Below are 25,540 nucleotides of genomic sequence, written 5' to 3' on the forward strand. Positions count from 1 at the left end.
GAGAACATGCAAGCTCCAGAGAGACAACACCCAAGGTCAAGATTGAACCCAGGGCTCTGGCACTGTAAGACTGTGGCTCTACTAGCTGCACCACTGTGCTGTCCTTCTTCTGAACCTAAAGGTTGTTGGTTCAAATCCCATGCCAGAGACTTGAGCACAAGAACCGAGGCTGATATTCCACTGTAATACTGAAGGACTGCCACCCTGTCGGAGGTGCCACCTTCTCACGTCTTTTGAATGGATGGGTGTGATGGTTGGCTTGGGATGGCAGTCGTTTCTGTATTGTCTGACTCGAGTATTATCGATAACACTATGACTTTTGGATGTAAACATAAGCCAAGACTGAGCAATCAACCCTTTGTGCTTCCTGAAATGGAAATCTTTCTTTATCTTTATACCTAATCCTCTGATCTGCTGGATGTAACCACTGCTGGAGTCTTGATGGTTGGCTTTAACCTAACTCTCCTCCTTCTATCTCACTGTCAAACTAACAGGAGTTAAATCAGGAAGTGAGAATAGGTGGGGTGTAACACTGCCATTCCGCTAGATAAGATATCTTTATTAGTCACATGTACATCGAAACACACAGTGAAATGCATCTTTTACATAAAGTGTTCTGGGGGCAGCCTACAAGTGTCGCCACGCTTCCGGCGCCAACATAGCACGCCCACAACTTCCTAACCCCTACGTCTTTGGAATGTAGGAGGAAACCGGAGCACCTGGAGGAAACCCACGCAGACACGGGAGAACGTACAATCTCCTTACAGACAGTGGCTGGAATTGAACCTGGGTCACTGGCACTGTAATAGCGTTATGATAACCGCTACACCGAGGGGATTCTCCACCAGTGAGATAAGATTACCCCACCCCCATTCCAAGAATTAGTCTAGAAAAGGAGAAACAAAGGACTGCAGATGCTGGAATCTAGTTGGAAAACACAATGCTGCTGGTGGATCTCAGCAGGCCGGGCAGCATCCGTGGAGAAAAGCAGGCGGTCAACGTTTCGGGTCAGGACCCTTCTTCAGGACTGAAGATAGGAAAAGGGGAAGCCCAATATATAGGAGGGAAAAGCAGAGCAGTGATAGGTGGACAAAGGAGGGGAGGCGGGGTGGGCACAGGGAGGTGCTAGGTAGATGTAGATATAGTGACAGGCAGATGCGGGGGAGGAGGGGAGAGCAGATCCACCGGGGGGTGGGTCAAAGGTAAGGAGAAAGATGGGGAAAAAATGGCTAGGAAAGGGAAGAAGAGAAGAAACATGGTGGTGGTGGGTGGGGAGCGGTTGTGGGATTACCTAATGTGGGAGAATTCAATATTCATGTCATTAGGCTGAAAGGTTCCAAGATGGAAAATGAGGTGCTGTTCCTCCTGCAGTTTGTACTTGGAATTCTCCTGGCATTCTCCTAGCCTAGAAAACCTTGTCTGAACTGACGTTAAAATTGGCTCTGTGTTATGTCACAGAGTCATAGTCAGAGCATGGAAACAGGCCATTTGTGTGAGGAGTTTGTACGTTCTCCCTGTGACTGCGTGGGTTTCTTCCGGGTGCTCCGGTTTCCTCCCACATTCCAAAGACGTACAGGTTAGGAGCTGTGGGCATGCTATGTTGATACCAGAAGAGTGGCAACACTTGCAGGCTGCCCCTCAGCACGTTCTCAGTAACGCAAAAAGTCGTATTTTGCTGTGTGTTTCGATGTACGTGTGACTAATAAATAAATATCTTTATAGCTAATGTCATTTCCATGCCCGCTGTCAACCTCCCAAGTACACTGATCCTACATTAACTAACATCCTTCTGTGCTTGCTCACTCCAGTACATCTATTTGTTCTGAGGTTCCTTCCTGATGTTGAATTTAATAACGTTTAGCATTGTAAACTTTCCCAACCTGACCATAAGGATCAAACAGGAAGAAAGGCTGGGAAGGAAGATCCAGGTTGACCCATTACTTCTACTGCCGGTCACTGGTCAGCACTTGTTGCCAGAGAAAATGAACTCTAACATGTCAGACATGGGGGGAATTTAATGTCCTTGTAAATTTGTAACAATTCGGTGTTTTCGTGCCATTTTATAGGATTCCTCAAGCACCAGTCACAGAGAAGGGATGAGACGATCTCGGCTCGATGTACAGAAATCGAAAGTATCTGCCATTCAAATTTCAGGTCATTCAGGTCCCAGCAGCTTACTGGGAAGTGGATCTGGATCATGGATGAAGACCCACTGATTCAGCAGCCTTGACTATTTCCACTTGTTTTTTATTTGTTATTTACATGGATATGAAGGGAAATGTTGCTGACAGCGAAACTCTAAAACTAGAACTCTCTCAAGAGCAGGGGTGTCATAAGCAGATTTTCAGCTGAGCAATCCATCTCACTCAAAAGCCAGGCCACAGGGGACATTCTGAGCTCCCAGTTGCCAGCCACATTAATTCCCCATCCCATTCCCACACTGACCTCTCTGTCTGTGGCCTTCTAGACTGTTACAATGAGGCCCAACACATGCTTGAGGAACAGTACCTCATCTTCTGTCTTGCTATGTTGCAGACTTTCTGTCTCAGTATTGAATTCTCTAAATTCAGGCAACTTGCTCCTTCTTTCTGTCTGTATCAGAACCAGCCATTTCTACCAGTCATTCATCTATAGCTTTGGGGTCAGATTTTCTTTCTCCATTAGTGCAGCCTAACCTGCTGGGCATGTCCCACTGCACTGCTATTAGCAACACAACATAGAGGAGGAAGCACAATTACCATCTAACTGCTCCACTAACCCATGTATTATGGTCTTAACCCATCACAGATATTCCCTTTGTTCTCTCCAGGTCTCGACCTGAATCATTGACTGTCCATTTCCCTCCACAGACGCTGCCTGACCCATTGAGTGCCTCCAGCATCTTGTGTGTTGCTCCAAATTCCAGCATCTGCCGTCTCTTGTGTCTCCTTCTCTGAAAACTAACTTGTTTTCTTCCTCCCCCAGTTCTGACGAAGGGTCTCGGACCTAAAACATTAACTCTATTTCTCTCTCCACGGACGCTGCCTGACCTGCTGAGTGTTTCCAGCATTTTCTGCTTTTACTTCCCTACTTTTCCTGAACATACTGTTGGCCAATTGCTGCCTCAGTGTTTCCCTGAAGTCACTTTGTACCCGTTTGATTAAGGTGAGATCATCTGTTTTACCATGGTAATGGAAACTCTGTTAATCTTTCCAGTTTCTCATGACTGTACTATTGTTCTGAAACCAGTTTGTCTGATATCCATTAAGAGTCAGAGAATAACACTGCCCAGTTCAGTCCATTGAGTCCTGGGCAATTTTTAGTTCCTCAATCAACATTTCCAAACACCATGTTAGTGGGAACTTTGTGTATGCAAGTCGACTCCGACTCCGGAATTTTTACATTACAACAGCATTACTCTTCAAAGGGTACTTCAGTTGTTGTGAAGTTCACTGGGACATTGTGAGGTTGCAAAAAGCAAGCCCTTTCAAGATTTTTTTATAGCTCTTACATTTTGGAATGATAAAGACTAGGGTTAGAATTGCAAATATTAATGGCTCTCATTAATGTTCCTTTGATGTTCATACTCTAGACAGCAGAGAGACAACAGTAATTGACAACGCACAAAACCTCCTGGCTTTCAGCGGAACCCCAGCCAGACCAGCATCATTAGATGACAAAGGGTCTTTGAAAGATTTGAAGAAGTTAATGGCTGCCCCCAGGATACAGAAGAATTGGCATCTACAAACCAGCCTCCCCTCCATGGACACTTCTCGCTGCCTCAGTAAAGCAGCCAACATCATCAAAGACCCCTCCCACCCTGGAAATGTTCTCTTCTCCCCTCTCCCATCGGGCAGAAGATACAAAAGCCTGAAAGCACGCACCACCAGGCTCAAGGACAGCTTCTATGCCGCTGTTATAAGACTATTAAATGGTCCCTTAGTACGATAGAATGGGCTCTTGACCTCACAATCTACCCCATCATGGCCTTGCACCTTATTGTTGGCCTGCACTACACTTTCTCTGTAACTGTAACACTTTATTCTGCAGTTCCCTTGTACTACCTCAATGCGCTGTTGTAATGAAATGATCTGTATGGATGGCATGCAAAACAAAGTTTTTCACTGTACCTCGGTACATGTGACAATAAGAAACCAGTTTACCAATTTACCAAAGAGGTGGAGTTGGAAATGATTAAGAAACACGTCCTTCTTCAAAATCACAAGAATCAGCCAGGCCCACGGTTAACCTTGCTAGTCAGTTAGTTCCACACCTTGTTCTGTTTTCATACGATCGTCAATGCTGTCCTCAAATATTGATCCATTTCCCCTTGGAAAGTTTCCAGTGAATCTGCTTCCACCATCCTTTCAGGCAGCACATTCCAGCTGTAACTCACTGGTGAAAAACAGTTATCCTGATCTCCTCCAGCTCTTGTGCCGAAGATCATAAATCTGAGTGCCTTGTTTGACTCACCCTGACTGTTCTTACGTATTTACTTTTTCTCAAAACACTTCCTGGTTTTGAACACCGCTGTCAAATCCATCAAATGGTGGCAGAGAGAGGAAGAAACAGATAAAGACATGAGCTAATGGAGGAGGAAAGGGGAAGAATCCGCTGTTTAAGAGAGTTCCCACCTTCATGTACATGTTGAGTTCAGGGATCCGTTTCTCTGCGATCTCTTGCTTGTTGCCAAGGTAAACTTTCCCTAATTTGGAACAAGGAGACCTCGTTACAAACAGAATAAACACAGGGGTATGGGGTGGGTCGAGAGAGGAGAGAACTCTAACAACCCTCCGACCAGGGCTGCAACATCCAAAGATCCCCACCATCCGGGCCGTGCCACCTTCTCACAGCTCCCATCGAGCAGGAGGTACAGAAGCCTGAAGTCCCAAACCACCAGGTTCAGGAACAACGACTTCCCTCCAACCATTCGGTTCTTGAACCAACTTGCACAACCCTAATCACTACAGTTTAGCAACACTATGACCACTTTGATCATTTTGTACTAAAATGGACTTTGTATTTTTTGTTCTAATTATCTTTCTTGTAAAAATTGTGTATAATTTATGTTTAATTTATGTTTTTCTTATGCTGCTTATCTGATGCTCTGTGCCTGTGATGCTGCTGCAAGTGAGTTTTTCATTGAACCTGTGCACACATGAACTTATGCATGTGACGATAAATTCGACTTTGTCTTTGACAGTCTATGTAAAAACTCAGTAATGCAGTCAACTTTTCAGGTTGAGACCCTTCATCTGGTTTGTTCTGTGCTGCAGAATCCAGCATCTGCAGTCTCTTGTGTCTCCATTTCACTACTCCACTGCAAAGTCTCCTCAAGTTATGCCCACTTTGAAAAAGGTTTCCTCCTCTCTTCGATGGGAGTTCTGTGACACCCCCATCTCATTGCTCCCCCTCTGTGATCTCCACTGCTCTCCTGCTCTGATTCTGATTCACACCACTTGCCTGGTTGCTCAGATTCAGATTAGTTTATTGTCATATACACCAGGGTGCAATGAAATTCCCTGCTCGCGTGAAGCTCACAGAGTAACGTGGTGATAATAACTATCATAATAAATTCAACATTGAGTGCAAGAACAACAGAATGGTGCAAAGTATAGTTGTGTAACCGAAGCTCCTAATTTTCATCACTCCACAATTGGTGACCATGCCTTCAGCTTCTGTTACCCTGGAGACACTCCCTCAGTCTCCTTAAAGCCTACCTCTTCGATCAATCATTTGGCCAACCATCTCCTTATGTGCTCAGGGCAAACTTTTGTTTGGTAACACTCCCATGGAGTCTCTTGGGGGGAACTTTACTAACTAACGGCGCTATATAGAAGAAAATTGTTGCTGATATCTGATTCCTTTGAATAGTAGCAACATCTTGCATTTATTTTGCTGGTGTTGGCATTTGAATACTGTCTCCTGACCCCACTCCCACTCTTTAACTGAGGCTTACACGCATCCTGGCCTCCTGACCCCAACTCAATGGGACCCAGCTTTATGCACTGGGGCACAGTTTGGTGGGGTCTGTACTTTATCTGGGTCAGGATGGTTTGCTTGGTATCACCATACATATCCTCCATTCTCAATCAACACTTGGGTGTTTAACTGATCAATGGCATGTTTACGGGGATGTTCAGACACTGAAAAAGTTAGAGGTCCTGTGGGTGAGGTAAGGTCGGGGTTAACGTATACCTCAGCTAACGTCCAGGGGTCATTGACTTCTGCAAGTGACCCCAAAGGCAGGAGCTATGTGGACGTGGAGATCGGTTGGTGATGGGACTGTGCTCATCTCCCTCTGTCTTTCCTTGCTGCTGTGATTATGCTGTGCATGTTTACTGTCTGCTCACCACAGCTGGTGAGTCGCTGTTATGTTGGTGAATGTGTGTCTCTGATGCTGTGTGGCAGAGATGCTGCTGCATGTGAGGACTTCATTGCACCTGTGCATACATGTACATGTGCATGTGACAATAAACACCACTTCAACATCAGAGGTGGTGGGTTCCTGGGGAAATGGGTCCCAATAACCATCAGCAGAGGTAGCCAAGGAGATCAAAGTAAAAATCAGCACCAATCAAAGCATCAGAAGTCAAAGTCAAGTTTCTTGCCACATGCGCAAGTACATGTATGCACATGGAACATAGAACATAGAAAACCTACAGCACAATGTACAATGAAAAACTTACTTGCAGCAGCATCACTGACGCATAGCATCATATAAGCAGCATTCACAAGAAAAACATAAATTGTACCCAATTCTTAAAAGAAAGAACACAATGAAAACAAAATAAACCATGAAATCCATTTTAATGCAAAGTAATCAAAGTGGTCATAGTGTTGCTAAACTGTGGTGATTAGGGTTGTGCCGATTGGTTCAAGAACTGTATGGTAGAAGGGAAGTAGCTGTCCTTGAACCAGGTATAGACAGGGTGAACGCACATCGTCTTTTTCCTGGGGGGGGGTGCTAAAAATAAGAGGGCATAGGTTTAAGATCAGAGGAGAGAGATTTAAAAGGGACATCAGGGACAGCTTCTTCACGCAAAGGGTGGTGCGTATTTGGAATGAGCTGCCAGAAATAGTGGTTGAGGCGGGCACATTAGCAACATTTAAAGCCATCTAGACTAGTACATGGATAGGAGAGGTTTAGAGGGCTATGGGCCAAGTGTGAGCAGATGGGGCTAGCTTGCTGGGCAACACAGTCAGCATGGATGAACATAGAACATAGAACACTACAGCACAATACAGGCCCTTCGGCCCACGATGTTGTGCCGACATTTTATCCTGCTCTAAGATCTATCTAACCCTTCCCTCCCACATAGCCCTCCATTTCTCTATCATTCATGTGTCTATCTAAGAGTCTCTTAAATGTCCCTAGTGCATCTGCCCCCACAACCTTTGCCGGCAGTGTGTTCCACGCACCCACCACTCTCTGTGTGAAAAACTTATCCCTGACATCCCCCTTATACCTTCCTCCAATCACCTTAAAATTATATCCCCTTCGTGTTAGCCATTGTCGCCCTGGGAAAAAGTCTCTGACTGTCCACTCGATCTATGCCTCTTATCATCCTGAACACCTTTATCACTTGTAAGATGAGTTGGGCCAAAGAGCATTTCTATGCTATATAACTTTATGACTCTAGGTGGCAATGAGTGAAAGGTGGAGCATTAAATTATACTCTTTTAAGTAGTTTCATCTTCCTTGGCTCCTTTACCTCAGGAAGCAATAACTTGAGTAGAAACTTTGTTAATGATGGGTTGAATCAGCAGTCATCCAGAAGCTGGATCTGAGACAGCCTCCTCGTCACCAACACAAAGGCAATTATTACCTTGCTTTATCTTTTAGGTCAAAGAATTGTCAGGATTTATTAGCTCTCTGACTCTCCTGGTCTGTGGGTATTTCTGATTAACCCTCTCGTGTCCTGAAAGTTCTGCTCAGAAGAATTCTTAACCTCCTTCTTTTGCCAATGTCCTACATTGTCAACCAGTCCACTCACCTTCCTCCATCAACATGAGGAATAGGAACGTGACTAGACGCCCAGATCCTCGAGCCTGTTCTGCCAGTCAGTAGGAACATGGGCTGATCCAACTTTCCTGCTCTTTCCCCATTACCCTCGATTCCCTTAGTTATCAGAAATTCCCATCTCAGCCTTGAATACAACCAAGGACTCTGTCCCCATCGCTGTCTCTGGCAAAGAATTCCAAAGACTCACAATCCTTTGAGGCAAGAAATTTTTTTCCTCTTTTTAATCATAAATTGTTCTGTTGTACGAATGTTCACTATCTCTGCACTGGTCTTAGAGTCATAGAGTCATACAGCACGGAAACAGGCCCTTAGGCCCAACTGGTCCATGCCGACCAAGATTCCCATCTAAGCTAGTCCCATTTGCCCGCGTTTGGCCCATATCCCTCTAAACCTTTCCTGATCCATGCACCCATCCAAGTGCCTTTTAAATATTGTTAATGGATCTGCCTCAACCACTTCTTCTGGGAGCTCGTCCCACATACTGATAAGATAAGATAAGATAAGATAAGATAAGATATGTCTATTAGTCACATGTACATCGAAACACACAGGGAAATGCATCTTTTGCAGAGTGTTCTGGGGGCAGCCCTCAAGTGTCTCCACGCTTCCGATGCCAACGTAGCATGCCCACAACTTCCTAATCCGTACGTCTTTGGAACGTGAGAGGAAACCAGAGCATCCGAAGGAAACCCACACAGACATGGGGAGAACGTACAAACTTCTTACAGACAGTGGCGGGAATTGAACCTGGATCGCTGGTGCTGTAATAATGTTGTGCTAACCGATACACCACCCTCTGGGTGAAGAAGTTACCCCTCAGGCTCCTATTAAATCTCTCCCCTCTCACATTAAATCTCTGCCCTCTAGTTCTTGATTCTCCAACCCTGGGAAAAAGACTGTGTGCATTCACCCTGACTATGCCCCTCATGATTTTACACATTTCTATAATGTCACCCCTGATTTTCCTATGCTCCAGGAAATAAAGATCTAGCCTGCTCAACCTCAGTTCCTCAAGTCCTGGCAACATCCTCGTAAATCCTATCTGCATTCTTTCCAGCTGGAGGTCTTGTTTCCTTATGCCCTCTTCCTGTCCTGCCCCAGCACCCATTTTATTTAACCACTCCTTCCATCTAGTCCTTCTTAATACTTTCCAGCTCACTTGTACTGTGTTCAAAAAACATTGAGACACAAAGGGAAAACAGATGTTTATGTACAAGACAGCATTTACTGTTGAGACTGTTAAGGCTTGCTATAAATTGAATGTTCCGAACTGTCAGTGAAGCTCTTCTGAAGGAGCACATATATCTCTACTGTCTAATGACAGTGCGAGCTGGTGGGTTATTTTCACTGTAACTTGCCCCTGGTGTGTCGGTGAGGGGTAGAATCTGGGGTGAGTTGATGGGAATGTGGGGAGAATAAAATGGCATTAGTGGAAATGGATGGTTGACGGTCAGCACGGACTCAGTGGGCCGAAGGGCCTGTTTCCATGCTGTATCTCTCTATGACTCCATAAGCAGCTTTTACATTCAAAATATTTAAACTCCCCCCAGATGTTTTGTTGGAATTGAACTCACGTCTTCGAATTATCATCGTCTTTGGGATCACAAGCCCCATAATACACCCTCCTTGATTCCATGACGGTTAACAACAAGCATCTATCCTAATACATTGCCTGAACTCGCAATGACATGAAGGATCACAAGATCGTCCATCCACAGAAGGAGGCCATTCAGCCCATCCTTCCTATGCAGGGGCTGTACAATTAGTTCGACTCTTCCAGCATGGCGAGATGTCCGTAAGGGAATGTTGCCGTCTGGCACAGTCTAGGCTGCAGGAGGACGTGCTGAGGGACGCACTGAAGCTCGGTGCAGCCAATGCAAAGGTTCTATGGGGAAGGTCCACAGTCTGGGCTCCTTCCACTACCGCACATGGAGGGGCTGAGTTGGGTGGGGAAGCCCTGCAAATAACGAAAGGGAGCCTCACCCCAGGGGGCCACGTGAGTGGCAACGGTGCTCTGGTTTAAAAGAAGTGTTAACACTACTGAATGTATTGAACAAATGACACCAAGAATGTAAAAAGCAACAAACAATCTGCTGGAGGAACTCAGCGGGTCGAGCAGCATCTGTGGGAAGAAAGGAATTGTTGACGTTTCGGGTCAAAAACTTGCAGCTGCTTGACCCACTGACTTCTTCCAGTAGATTGTTTGTTGCTCCAGATTCCAGCATCTACAGTCTCTGGTGTCTCCAAGAATGTAAAGAGTTTTACACAGTGTTTTACTTTTTGAATACATATTTTCTTATGAATAGAGTTCATTTTTGGGAAAAAATTAGTATGGCTCCCCTGCCCTTCCCCATAGCTCTGAAATATTTGTCATTTCTCAAGAAGCACAGGATAGGTCTCCCTGAACTGCAACATTCCATTAACCACCAACAAAACACAGGTTACTTTGTTGTTATTGCATTGTGGGGGCTTCCAGTGCCTAAGATAGTATCAGCCTTCCAACATGACTATATTTCAGAAGTACTTCGTCATCTGTAAATCACTTTGATACACCCAGAAAGTGATGTGGAAGGCATTATTGGAATGTAGACCTGTTTTACTTTATTCAAATGGTTCCTCATTACCAATTGCATTGCCATCTAGTGTTGGAAATATTTACTGCTCTCCAAGGCAGAAATTAAGTGCAACGCACAATACACTTGAGGAACTCAGCGGGTCAGGCAGCATCTGTGGAGGGAAATGGACAGTCGACATTTTGGGTCATTATGTAACTGCCACCTCAGCAAAGTATTGGAGTACCCATGGATTCCTGGGAATCTCTGGCCCATGAATGTGCAAAGTGGAGAAGGAGCACTCAAGTTGGTATTGAGAACCTCAAAACCACGCGTAAGAAGTGCACAGAAGCCGTTGTAAGCAGTGTAAGCAATGTGTCGCCTGACCGACTAACCCACCCCATGAGGAAACTCCTGCCCCACTGTGGGAGAATCTGCGGCCTCCACATTGCCTCATCAGCTACCTCAGAGTCCACAAAACCTGAGTGAAAGCCAGTCATCTGATGGTCTGTCTAAGAAGAAGGCAACTTTGGGAAAAGATTAGAGATTGGTCTATGTATTGAGGGAAAGCCTTGGATGATACACTCTTCCCATCAATGACTGCACACTCTCTGTTATCAGATTATAGAAACAGGCCCTTCAGCCCAACTTGTCCATGCCGACCATCAATGCTAATCCCATTTGCCTGCATTAGACCCTTATCCCTCTACTTCTTTCCTATCCAAGTACCTGTCCAAACGCCTTTTAAATGTCGTAATTGTATCTGCCTCTACCACCTCCTCTGGCAGCTCATCCAGATAATCACCATCCCTATGTGAAAACCTTGCTCTTTAGATCTCTTTTAAATTTCTCCCCTCAGACCTCCAGTTTTAGACTCCCCTAGCCTGTAAAAAGGATTCTGACTATCCTATATATATGCCCCTCATAATTTTATAATCCTTTATAAGGTCACCCCTCAGTCTCTTATGTTCCAGTGAGAATAAACCCGGCCTGTCCAATGTCTCCACAGCCCTCCATTCCCAGGTAACATCTTGATGAATCTCTTCTGCACTCTCTCTGTTGCTACCATATCTTTACTGTAATGTGGTGATCAGAACTACACACAATACCCTAAGTGTGGTCCAACCAATGTTTTTTTACAACTCAACATGAAGTCCCGGCTGTTGGAAAGGACAAAGGAAGGAGATCAAAGGTCTCTCAGGCACTGCTCATCCACTTGTAGTCAGCTTGAGGCCTTCTGTAATGATTATTCTCCAGGTCTAAAGCCAGGAGTCACCCTAAGTAGAAATTACTATATCATTGCAAGAATTAATAGGGATATATATTACTATTCATCAACATCTCAGAGGACCTATCCTGGGCCCAGAACATAGATACAACCACGAAGAAGGCGTGCCAGCATCTCTACTTCCTGAGAAGTTTAAGGAGATTCAGCATGTCATCGAAAACTCTGACAAACTTCTACATTCTGACTGGGTGCATCACGCCTTGGTGTGGAAACTCCAAAGCACAGCAACACAAGAGGCTACAGAGAGTGATGGACTCGGCCAGTTCCATCACGGGTACAGCTCTCCCCACCATCGAGGACATCTACAAGAGGTGATGTCTCAGGAAGGCGACATCCATCATCAGGGACCCCCACCATCAGGCCGTGTCCTCTTCTCGATGCTGCCATCAGGCAGGAGATACAGGAGCCCGAAGACCCACACCTCAAGGTTCAACAACAGCTTCTTCCCCACTGCCATCAGGTTCTTGAACTGACCTGAAAAACCCTAATTCTATCTCGAACTATTTTATTTTCTGTCTCTCAATCTTTCACTAGTGTCGATATGTTTATTTTGTTGTTTATTTTCCACATGTGTAAGTTATGAATAATTTATGTTAATTTAAGTTTATTTTAACATGTATGTAATTCACAGCTGCAAAAAGCTAATTTTCATGGCATTTATACCCTGTGTGTGTATGCCTATGACAACAATAAACTTAATATACTACTTGTAATTACTTATCTTTACTGGCGCACTATATGCAGCCATCATGCATGGTTACCCTCGGCAACACATGGGCTGGTGTCTAAATATAAGCATGATGTAATCCATAGGTCTGGGCATCAACCCATGACTAAGAGAGCTCTGGGATCCCAATAAATATCCTCCTGAATGAAGATTAGGAGAGATTGGTTTGGGGCTTCACCGGCAGAGACCCCTCCCTTACTATCAACATAGAACATAGCACAATACAGGACCTTCAGCCCACCATGTTGTACCGACCTTTAAACCTCGCCTCAGACTATCTAACCCCTTCCTCCCACGTATCCCCCTATTTTAAATTCCTCCATATGCTTATCTAGCAATCTCTTGAATTTGACCAATGTACCTGCCTCCACCACCGCCCCAGGCAGCGCATTCCATGCCCCAAGCACTCTTGGGGTAAAAAAACCTTCCTCTGATATCTCCCTTGAACTTCCCACCCATTACTTCAAAGCCATGCCCTCTGGTATTGAGCATTGGTGCCCTGGGAAAGAGGCGCTGGCTGTCCACTCTATCTATTCCTCTTAATATTTTGTACACCTCTAGCATGTCTCCTCTCATCCTCCTTCTCTCCAAAGAGTAAAGCCCGAGCTCCCTTAGTCTCTCCTCTTAATGCATACTCTCTAAACCAGGCAGCATCCTGGTAAATCTTCTCTGCACCCTTTCCATCTTTGGAATTCAGAGGATTGCATAGGATATACACAGAAATAGGACATTCAACCAACCAGTTCATGTCAGTATTTATGCTTCACTCTATCAGCATAATCATCTATTTCTCTCATGTGTTTGTTTGGCCTCCATACTAACAGCTACAACCAACCTCTGTGGAAGGGAGTGACACACTCTTTCCCAAAGAGTCATGAGAAATTTCCTCTGAATTCCCAGTTGGATTCTTTCATAAATATCTCATATTCATGCCCACTAATTATGATAGGTCAGGACCTGAGAAGTGAAATTAGGAACCTTAGTCCTTTTTCTGATTCTGCAATTGATGATAGAACTGCTGACTATTTGCAACACTTTATTGTTTAATATGACAGGAGAAGTGGACTTTGGCTTGGGAGGGTTAGGTGTGACTTGGGGGGTGGCGGGGGGGGGGGGTTCCCTGAGAGTTAGCAGCCAAGACTGGAACTGGAACTGGAACTGGTCGATCTGCCTGTTCTCTCCTCCACCCACTGCCCCAGACAGGCAGAGAAAGGCTCAACAGAGAGAAAAAACTCCCCTGGAAAGTCCTCTCGATTCCCCCTGGGCAAGCTTCCAAGGTGACTCAAGAAATTCTGAACAGGTTGTCTGAAAGAGACGTGTTCACCACGCTGACCTTCACATGATAAGATAAAATAAGATATTTATTTATTAGTCACATGTACATCGAAACACACAGTGAAATGCGTCTTTTTGCGTTACTGAGAATGTGCTGCGGGCAACCCGCAAGTGTCGCCACGCTTCCAGTGCCAACGTAGCATGCCCACAGCTCCTAATCTGTAAGTCTTTGGAATGTGGGAGGAAACCGGAGCCCCCAGAGGAAACCCACACAGACCTGAGTGCAGAATCCCCCCACCTCCATCCTTCTCATGTGGACTTGGAGAAGAACAAATGTAGGAAGAATTATTTCCGGGCCTCTCAACTGCTTATATGGGTGTGGCTTCCTGTTTGACAATCCTCTCTGAACAGACCCCATTATCCAAGGAAAGAAAAATATAAAACCCTCCCATTGGACTAAATGTTGCCAACACTTGAGGCCTAATTTTAACTCCCCAGACCCTTCAATCTGGTTGGGGATTCTTTTTATCTGAAAAATATACTTCATTCAGAATGTATAGAGTCAATGCAATTGGTACATGACTTTCTCTACATGCACTTTACCATCGTTTCAACACATTCTCTTACAAGGCATCAACACCACTCTGGTTTCCTCCTTAAACAACAACCCCTGAAGTGTTTCGGAGGCTATTACACAGGGTCCAGCCCCTCGGTGTCCAGTGACAGAAGGACCCTAGACTGTGGTTCTTTGCCACAGAGCCTTTGTGGTGGCTGCACCAAGCTTCAGTGTGTCCCCCAGCACATTGCCTGATACACAGGTACTTGGGACAAAAACCGACAAGCACCAGTGGGATTCCTTCCCAGACCTTCTTATTAAATGCACAGTCCACCAAGAGGTGAATGGTCTTCTCATCTGCGCTGCAGCCTGGCTACAGAAGCAGGTCAGAGGTCAGCAATCCCACGGTGAGTACCTCACCTTCTCCATAAGACCATAAGATTTAGGAGCAGAATTAGGCCATTCGGCCCATCAAGTCTGCTCCGCCATTCATTCATGGCTGATTTTATTTTCTCAACCCCATTCTCCCACCTTCTAGCCATAATCCTTACCAATCAAGAACCTATCAATCTCTGCCTTAAATACACACATTGACTTAGCCTCCACAGCCCTCTGTGGCAACGAATTCCACAGATTCACCACCCTCTGGCTAAAGAAATTCCTCCTCATCTCAGTTCTAAAGGGAATTCCCTTTATTCCGAAGCTGTGCCCTCGGATCCCAGACTCTCGTACTTCTGGAGATTCTCTCCACGTCCACTTTATCCAGGCCTTTCAGTATTTGGTAGGTTTCAATGAGATCCCCCCTCATCCTTCTGAATTCGATTGAGTACAGGCCCAGAGCTATCAAGCACTCCTCAAACATTAACTCCCCAAAGCCGGTCCATCATCTACAAAGCTCAAGTCAGGACCATGACAGAATAACCTCCACTTGCTTCAATCAGCTTCAACAACACGAAAGAAGCTGGACACCATACAGGACGTAGCAGCTCACTTGACTGGCACCCCATTCACAACTACTCACTCATTCCGTCACCGACACACAGTAGCTGCAGCTTGTACCACTTACAGGATGCATTGCAGCAACTTACCAAGATTGTTTGGACCGCACCTTCCAAACCCACCACCTCTACCAGCTAGAAGGACAAGGGCAGCAAAAGCACGGGGACCACCACCCTCTGAAAGTTGCCCTCCAAGCCACACACTGTCCTGACTTGGAAATATATCTCCGTTCCTTCACCGTTGCTGGGTCAAAGTCCTGGAACTCCCTCCCTAACAGCACTGTGGGGAGGTTAAGGAGGTTGGGCTTGTCACCAAACACTCTAACAAACTTCTACAGATGTACTGTTGAAAGTATCCTGACTGGTTGCATCATGGTCTCGTATGTTAATTCAGATGCCCAGGAATGTAAGGAGCTGCAGAGAGTAGTGGACACAGCCCAATACATCACAGGCACATCCCTTCCCACCATCAGTAGTACCTACAGGAGATGCTGCCTCAAGAAGGCAACATCGATCATCAAAGATCCCCACCATCCGGGCCATGCCATCTTCTCGCAGCTACCATCAGGCAGGAGGTACAGAAGCCTGAAGTCCCACACCACCAGGTTCAGGAACAGCTACTTCCCTTCAACCATTCACTTCTTGAACCAACTGACACAACCCTAATCACTGCCTCAGTACAGTAACACTATGACCACTTTGATCACTTTGCTTTAAAATGGACTTTTTTGTTCTAATTGTGTTTTTTCATGCAAAAATTGTGTATAATTTATATTTAATTTATGTTTTTCTTGTGAATTCCGCTTATCTGATGCTATGTGCCTGTGATGCTGCTGCAAGTAAGTTTTTCATTGCACCTGTGCACACATGGACTTGTGCAGATGACAATAAACTCGACTTTGACTTTGACTTTGACCCATACCTCAAGGACTGCAGCAGTTCAAGAAGGCAGTTCACCACCACCTTCTCAAGGGCAGCTAGAGATGGGCAATTAAATGCTGGCTCAGCCTGTGAAGCCCACATGCCTTGAATAAATTTAACAGAAAATCTTGCAGGGTGAGACTCCGGCTGTACAGGAAGGGGATGAGCCCCTCTCACTGCCTGCCAAGCGAGCTCTCGGTGCTTGTTTGTGTGGTCTGCTGATGAGAATCTGGGTGGGTCTCAGCGGGGGGGAGCGGGTTGGAATAAGGTCAGTCCCACCCACCTCCGACCCTGCTTCTTCCCAGTCTGCCCCACATTAACCCGTTGTCTTGAGGGGGTGGATGGGTCATTGAACTCCATTTGGCAGAGCCACCAACAAAAAACTGGACTTTTTACATCGTCTTTACAAATGTCTTAAAGTATCCTACAACCACAAAAATATGTTTCGAAAGCTGCTACTCACAGGAAGCTCCCACAATGTGATCACCACCTGTATTTGACTGGGGATAAATATTGTCCAGAATAACCCCACTCTCTTTGTACAAGCAAGTCCTATCTCCCCTCAGGGAGCCTTGGTTGAAGGGCTTCAATTATATTATACCATATTATATTTCCTTACACTATATAGGAGGCTATTCAGCCCATCAGGTCGATGTCAGCTCTCAGAGCAATCCCATTTCCCCACTTATTTCCCTCACATACGCCCATTAAACCTTCCCTATACTCACACCCTGCACTCAGGGTAGTTTTACAATGGCTGATTTATCTACCTGCATGTCTTTGGGGTGTGGGAGGAAACCAGAGTACCCGAGGGAAACCTATGTGGTCATGGGGAGATCATGCAAGTTCCACACGGACAGCGGCGGAGGTCAGGATTGAACCAGGGTCGCTGGATCAGTGAGGCAGTGGCTCCACCGGCAGTGTCACCGTGCCTGCATAGGAAATACTAAGGATGTTGTCAAAAGAGAAAGGCTTTAAAACCAACCATCTAGATGAACAAGTGTTTGTAAGACCATAAAACATAGAGGCAGAATTAGGCCATTCAGCCCATTGAGTCTGCTCTGCCATTCGATCATGGCTGATTTATTTTTCCCTCTCAACCCCATTCTCCTGCCTTCTCCCCATAACCCTTGACGCTCTTACTAATCAAGAACCTATCAACCTCTGCTTTAAATACACCCAATAACCTGGCCTCCACAGCCGTCTGCGGCAATGGATTCCACAGATCCATCACCCTCTGGCTTAAGAAATTCCTCCCCAACTCTGTTCTAAAGGGACGTCCCTTTATTCTGAGGCTGTGCCCTCTGGTCCTGGACCCTCTCACTACTGGAAACATCCTCTCCACGTCCACTTTATCCAGGCCTATCAATATTTGATAGGTTTTGATGAGATTCCCCCTCATTCTTCTAAACTCCAGTGAGTACAGGCCCAGAGCCATCAAATGCTCCTCATACGTTAACCCTTTCACCCCCCTGGATCATTCTTGTAAACCTCCTCTGGACCCTCTCCAATGCCAGCACATCCTTCCTTAGATACGGGACCCAAAACTGCTCACAATACTCCAGATGTTGTCTGACCAATGCCTTATAAAGCCTCAGCATTACATCCTTGCTTTTATATTCCAATCCTCTCTTGTGTTGGCCAACACCCTCACAAACAATGCACAGTCATTAACCATCTTACTGCTTGTTAGGACCTTCTGTGTACACAATGGTTACCCATGTTTACTTATTTTATAAAGGTCAAAGTCATTTATTTCATGTGAAAGATGTCTCATGAGAGATGTCATAAAGCAACACAGAAAGGTCAACTCATGTTATTCTACAAAATTTCATGTGGTTTTCTGTCAAATCTGACTCATCAGGTCTTGTGATGTCCATGCTGTTTGGATGAGCAGTTGCTTTAAGGCTGGTGGGTCAGTGAGGTGAGGTGGACACCCACTGACTCAACAATAGAGAAGCGGGACATCACAAGGAGACCCAACCGTGAAGACCGACAAGCAAGGTGCTCAGCTTCTCCAAAGTCTCAGGACTCAAGAGCTTCGACTGCAGCCCAATGTCAGAACCATCTGGCTGATATGTGTCATTAACCACTTCTGCAATCTATATGCAGGCAGTGTACAGCCTTAAATACGGAGCAGGCTTTAGAGTTCATGTGGTTAACACACTGCTTACGCAAGCATTATCAAAGCAAGTCAATAGAACGTACAGTGTCTTCCAACAAACTTCAGACACATACAAAGATGTCACGGTTGGCTAGAATCACAAAAATAACATTGAAACAATCCAATCCAAGTAGTCCATCCCAATGTTTGTGCTCACATAAGTCTTCTAACCCTACCCCATCTACTGTTCCACTTCATCTAACCACATCAGCATAGGCTTTCTCTCATGTATTAAGCACCCTTTGTACTCTCTATCTCAACCAGCCCCACTGTTAGTGTTAGTGAGCTCCGTACTGTATTCTCTCTCTGGATACAGATGGCTCCTGTATTCCCAGTGGGATTTATCAATGACTGTCTCAGACTAACAGCCTTCTGCATGGATACTTCTTCCTTACATCTACGACCATAAGATATAAGAACACAATTAGGCCATTCTGCCCATCCAGTCTGCTCTGTCATTCAATCCTGACTGATATTTTTTCAACCTCATCCTGCCTTTTCCCTGTAACCCTTAACCCCTTTACCAATCAAGAACCTATTAATCTTTGCCTTAAATACATCTAATGACTTGGCCTCCACAACCCTCTGTGGCAACGAATTCCACAGATTCACCAACCTCTGGCTGAAGAAATTTCTCCTCAGCTCAGATTTAAAGGGACGTCCCTTAATTCTGAGGCTGTGCCCTCGAATCCTAGACTCTCCCACTGATGGAAGCATCCACTCCACGTCCACTCTATCCAGGCCTTTCAGTATTCAGTAGGTCTCAATGAGATCCCCCCTCATCCTTCTGAACTCCATCGAGTGCAGGCCCAGAGACATCAAATGCTCCTCATCCATTAACCCTTCTACTCCTGGGATTGTTCTTGTGGACCTCCCCTGGACCGTCTCCAGGACCAGTGCATCCTTCCTTAGATACGGGGCCCAAAATTGCTCACAATATTCCAAATACAGTCTGACCAATGCCTTTTAAAGCCTCATCTGGGAACTACAGTGAAAGAAAACCACATGAACAACAGCTGATCAGTAAATGTGAGAGAATAGAATTGTGCCAACGCATATTTGTCTCTGGGCACAGAACAAGTAAATAAGAATGTTTTGGGAACTCCCATCCTGTGCGAGAAACAGCTTGATGCATTGCAGAAGCATAAACAGGCCCCCTAATAATTAAGAAAACAAATAGTTGAGGTAGTTGTGGAAAGCTGCCTGGAGGAATTTGGGAGGTTAAAAGGAACACATACTCCTATTCTTGAAGGAGTGGATACGTGACTAATATGGATATGATCCTGGGAATGAAAAGCCCTGGGCCTGTACTCCTTTTTCAGAAGGATGAGGGGAGATTAAAACCTACCAAATACTGAAAAACTTGGATAGAGTGGGCGTGGAGAGGGTGTTTCCATTAGTGGGAGAGTCCAGGATCCGAGGGCACAGCCTCGGAGTAAAGGGACGTCCCTTTAGAACTGAGATGAGGAGGAATTTCTTCAGCCAGAGGGTGGTGAATCTGTGGAATTCATTGCCATGCAGGACTGTAGAGGCCAAGTCATTGGATGCATTTAAGGGGAAGATTTGACAGGTTCTTGATTGGTAAGGGGGTAAAGGGTTATGGGGAGAAGGCAGAAGAATGGGGTTGAAAAAAATCAGCCATGATTGAATAGCAGAGCAGACTCAATGGGCTGAATGACCTAATTCTGCTCCTATACCTTGTAGTCTTATGGTATGATCTTAGTGAAGCGTCAGGGTCTATGGGAGGATGAGCAATTAGATGCTATCCGAAAGGAAACAGATGGGTCTTGTTGTCCAGTTCTTGAATGAATGAAAGGTTGAATGATTGATTTTGAATCATGACGGTCGTGACGGGGGTAAGGACAAAGAAATGTTTAAGCAGATCGGAAGAAAGTTGTATCAAAGAAGGGTTGTCTGAGACATTGGTAACATCAACCCAGGAACAATCATCGCAAGAAGGAAGACCCTGTGTTTGGAACTCAGAGAAGACTACAACCCTACGCAGTGAGCCTGGCCAGTTTATCAGACACGGATAATATTTAAGTCCAAACCATGAGTCATAGAGTCATTCAACACAGAAACAGGCCCTTCAGCCCAACTCATCCATTCTAACCAAGATGTCCACCCAACCTGGTCCCATTTGCCCATATCCCTCTATAACTTTATTATCCATGCACCTGACTAAATGTCTTTTAAATGCCTCAACCACTTCCCTGGCACCTCTTTTCATATATGTACCAGCCACTGTGTGAAAAAGTTGCCCTCAGGTATCTATTAAATCTTTCCCCTCACCTTAAACCTATGCCCTGTAGTTCTTGAGTCCCCAACCCTGGGGAAAAGACTGTATATATTCACCTTATCTATGTCCTTCATGACTTTATACACCTCTAAAAGGGCACTCCTCAGTGTCCTACACTCCAAGGAATAAAGTCCTACCCTGCCCAACCTCTTTGTTCTGGCAACATCCTCGTAAATCTTTTCTGCGACACACAAGGGAGACACGAGGTTCTGTAGATGCTGGAATCTGGAGCAACACACACAAGATGCTGGAGGAACTCAGCAGGTCAGGCAGCATCTATGGAGGGAAATGAACAGTTTTGGGTGGAGACCCTTCGTCTGGAGTCCTCCAGTATTTTGTGTCTTGTCTTGTGATTTAGTATAAGTTGGAAGAGTAAGTCATAGGTGAAGTTATTGGAAGTCAGTGATACACATGAAGGTTATTAAAAAATAAGACAGAGAGTTTAGAGAGGGTTAGGAATCTAACTTCAGGCAACATGGGGACAACTTTGAGAAGGAAGGCAGTGAAAAGAGGCCATTGTATTTGAAGGCACACAGTGTACGTAACAAGGTAAATGGGTTTACAGCACAGATCAAAACTGGTAAGTATGATGTTGTGGGCATCACTGAGATGTGACTGAACAAGGATCAGAGCTGGGAGCTAAACATCCAAGGATACACATCCTATTGAAAAGGCAGGCAGGTGGGCAGAGGGGGAGGTGTGGCTCTGTTGGTAAAAGAATGAAATTTATGGTCTTATGTTTAAGTAACTCGAATGCTAATAAAGATTAGACTGGACTAAACTTTGCTACAATTTAAGGAACCCAAACGCAGTCCTCACGCAGGGTTTCGACCCGAAACATTGACAATTCCTTGCCCCACACAGATGCTGCTCAACCCTCCGAGTTCCTCTAGTAAATTGTTTGTTGCTTAAGTTGTACTAAACCTTGGTTTAGAGCCTTTTGTTCGACACATCAGTTGATGCCCTGCAGAGGTAATAGGGTCAACAAGGGGAGGATGGGAGTAACCCACCAACAGACAGGAAAACCATGTTTTACCTTACCTGGGAGCTCAGGCAAGACACAAATGTTGAAGCTTTTGTTATTCTCTGGGTCGAACTTCCCCTTGAGTTTCATCTGAAGGCTGTGAAATTGCCGGTAGCGACGGAATATGAAGTATCTACCGCCACCTTTCATCTTCACCTGGATGACAAACAGCTGCAAGAGGTGCAGAGACAACTTTAGTATGAAACGTGAGAGAGAAATCCTGGAATAAAGAAGGTGACTGTGTAATTGGAACAAGAAACTGCCAGAGGGCAACATCTGTGGAGGGTGGTTGACGTTTCGGGTCGAGTCCCTGCATCTGGACTGAGAGTGAGGCCAGTATAAAAAATAATTCAATGTTCATGCCGTTAGGCTGCAAGGTTCCAAGACAGGAAATGAGGTGCTGTTCCTCCAGTTTGCCCTTGGAATTTTCCTGGCAGTGGAGGAGGCCGAGGACTGACATATCAGTGATAGTGTGAGAGGGGGAGTTGAGGTGACTGGCAACGGGGACATGCAGGTCACAGTTACGGACGGAGCGCAGGTGTTCTTCGAAACGGTCACCTAGCCTGCCTAGTCACCTTGAAATGTTGGTATGAAGACAGAGGAAAGAATCAATGGACACAATCTACTTTACACGATCGTTACTTACCCAGTGTGTGAGAAAGTTTGAGTGTAGGCAGGGTGAGAATCTGGCTCAGACCCGTCACTCAACATAAACCCCAATCAACAGGCATTGGTTTGAACGAAATTGAAGGTTGATTGTTCCTGCAGGATTATCTGCTTGGTCCTCGAGTTCTGCCCCCAGCAAGAAACTGACCCCTCGCTGTAGAATCATAGAATTGTACGGCATAGAAGTGGGAGGGAGAAATGATAAGGAGGACGGAAGGGAGGGGAAGGATCAAAGTAAGAAGTGTGGAGACATTGCAGAAAAGGAAGGGAATGAAAGAGAGATGTCACTTTGCTGAATGCCAGATGATGTGAAGAAACACTGTGATATATTGATATGGAGCAGGTGTGAGGGGGGCGTCTGCCATATCCATGCCCCCATTTCTTGTGAGACTGAGACAACCAGGCAGAACTGACAGCCTTGGCTCTGTAATTAACACAGCCATCCCTGAGCTGGGAGGTTACAGATACACCCATAGAGTTATCTAGCACAGAAAACAGGCCCTTCGATCCAACTCATCCATGCTGACCAAGTTGCCTCACTGAGCTAGTCCCATTTGCCTGCATTTGGTCCATATCCTTTTCTAAACCTTTCCTATCCTTGTACCTGTCCAAACATATTTTAAATCCTCCCTCTACAGCCCTGAGTATATAATCGGAACCTCTACTTCCTGTGCAGAGGTGAAGCAGTGCTGGACTGCCAGAGGCATGGTCTTTTAGCCAAGGCATTTCCCTGAGGCCCTGTCTGCTTCTTTGTTGATGAGATCCCTTGGTGGTAGGTTATAGAATCATACAGTACGGAGACAGGCCCTTCGGCCCAACTCGTCCATGCCAACTGTGTTGTCCAGCGAGCTGGTCCCATCTGCCCACGTTTGACCCATAGCCCTCTAAACCTCTCCTATCCATGTACTGATCTAGATTGCTTTTAAATGTTGCTAATGTGTGCACCTCAACTACTATTTCTGGCAGCTCATTCCAACCTTTGCGTGAAGAAGCTGCCCTTGATGTCCCTTTTAAATCTCTCACCTCTGATCTTAAATCTGTGCCCCCTTGCTTTTAGCACCCCCTCCTTGTGACAAAGACTATTTGCTTTCACCCTGTCAATGCCCCTCATGTTCTTATATACCTCTATCACCCTTCAATCTCCTACATTCCAGGGGATAAAGTCGTCATCTACATAACCTCTCCTTGTAACTCAGGCCCCCAAGTCCAGGCCACATCCTGGTAAATCTTTCTCGCAGGAGAATTATCTCTTTCTCCTGGCCAATATTCGTCCCTTAAACAACACGACTGGCCAGCTTTCTAGTATTTCTGGGATCACACTGTGCTCTTGTTAGCTTGTCCAAAGGTATGTGTAACTCTTCTGAGGCGCTTTGCACCATCATCCCCCACATACAAGGGGGTTCTGCCCCTTTAAGAAACAAATACTCACAAAAAAAGCAGAAATCCCTTTACCCTGCTGCACATCTGCAACATAGGCAGAAACAGGCACGTCGTCAGGCAGCTGCTCGTAGTCACTGTCAAAAAGAAAAAGAAACCTTAAACTCCCGCGGCTTGTCTAGTCAGCACCCCAGCTCTCCCACACACTGTCCCCTCACACCGCCACCAGCATGGGGAGCCCTCAGAGCCAGCAGGGAAAAACCGGTGCCCTTCACTCCTCACCTCTCCCCTCTCAGTTGTCGGTTCATTGTTGCAAGCTTCAGCACGCTGAACAAAACTGAAGATAAAGGCAGGTGGTTAATAAATCTGCCAGCATTCAACAGCAGAGCAGAAAGCCGTAAAGTAATTGCCTCCTGCCCTGTGTGAAACTGGTTTGAGGAAGTGTGAACAAATTGCGACAGACTGTTACGTGCTTGAAGATTTATTGACTTTAATGCAGCAACAATGAAAAGAAATAAGCAGATCAACCTGTGCCTAAAAGCAATTTTTGACATTCTTGTGGAGGACAGTTGATAACTCAGCCCATACTTTTGGACCAGAAGATCAGGTTTTTCAGACTGGGTGCTCTAGAAGTCTGGAGATGGCAGGGTTGTATAGCAACAGGTGCATCTCCTAGTGATCACATCTGACCTGGAAACTGCAGAGTGAAACATGGCCACTGGAATTTGTGAAGTGGCTTTTGTGTTCATTTCCCTTTAATTATAGGTTGGTCTAGATTTGGAGCAAAAAGAGAAATCTACTTTTATTGTAAACTCAGATAAGTTTGTGAGGGCAAATGCGCTTAGAGGTTGGTTTTGCTGCATTCACAAAGGCACAGCTAAGAATTTTCTGGAAAACGTAAATAAACCAACCCATTCATAGGCCGCTACAACACTGCTTACATAATGGAACAAACAAAATGCTGGAGGAACTCAGCAGGTCAGGCAGCATCTGTGGAGGGAAATGTACAGTTGGCATTTCGGGTTGAGACCCTCTATCTGGACAAAGATAGAGAGGAGATAGCCAGTATAAAGAGGTGAGGGGGAGGGGTGGAGCAAGAGCTGGCAGGTGATAGGTGGATCTGGGTGAGGAGGGGTGATCGGCAGATGGAGGAGGGGGGAGTGGGAATAGCGACAGAGGCCAGGAGGAGAGAGGTGGAGGCAACAAGAGGCTGCAGATGGTGGGATCTGATAATAGAGGAAGGTGGAACATGGAACCAAATAAGGGAGGTGGGGAGGGGCAGATGAGAACAGTGGGGGGGGGGGAGGGGACCCAGTGGGAGGGGTGTGTGGGTGACGGGCAGATGGAGTGGGTGGAGGAAGGGAAAGAACCAGGGTGACGAGGGCTGGGGGTAGGAGGAACTGGGTAGATCAGGAGGAGAAAGGTCTCTGTCCTCTGACTTAGATCTCTTCATATCATCTCCCTCAAAAGGAGATCTTCACTCCTAAACCAAAACACAGATGCGATTGCAACAGTGACTTCAGCTGCAGAGAGTCCTTCCCTTATACTGTTGCCTGGTGTTGCCTCTCGTCCACGTTCACAATCGGTGGCATGTCTTTGATTCTTTGAGGACAGCTTCTATCCCGCTGTTATCAGACTCTTGAACGGACCTCTCAAACGCTAAAAGATGAACTCTTGATCTCCCAATT

At 45.7% G+C, this 25,540-nt stretch overlaps 1 protein-coding gene across 1 annotated transcript in view; it reads right to left on the reverse strand.

Moving 5' to 3' along the window:
• The window catches only part of ncf4 (neutrophil cytosolic factor 4), a 54,878-nt gene extending 30,623 nt beyond the window's left edge, over positions 1-24,255 (reverse strand). The window contains exons 1-4 of the mRNA XM_052043112.1: positions 24,135-24,255; positions 23,905-23,989; positions 21,827-21,980; positions 4,614-4,684 (exon numbers count right to left, since the gene is read on the reverse strand). Coding sequence (XP_051899072.1) covers positions 4,614-4,684; positions 21,827-21,980; positions 23,905-23,989; positions 24,135-24,160 — 336 coding nt within the window. The 5' untranslated portion in view covers positions 24,161-24,255. The remainder of the gene's footprint in view (positions 1-4,613; positions 4,685-21,826; positions 21,981-23,904; positions 23,990-24,134) is intronic.
• Positions 24,256-25,540: the final 1,285 nt, after the last annotated feature.

The sequence above is a fragment of the Pristis pectinata genome, chromosome 33 (genome assembly GCF_009764475.1).
Source record: "Pristis pectinata isolate sPriPec2 chromosome 33, sPriPec2.1.pri, whole genome shotgun sequence".
Lineage (NCBI taxonomy): Eukaryota > Metazoa > Chordata > Chondrichthyes > Rhinopristiformes > Pristidae > Pristis > Pristis pectinata.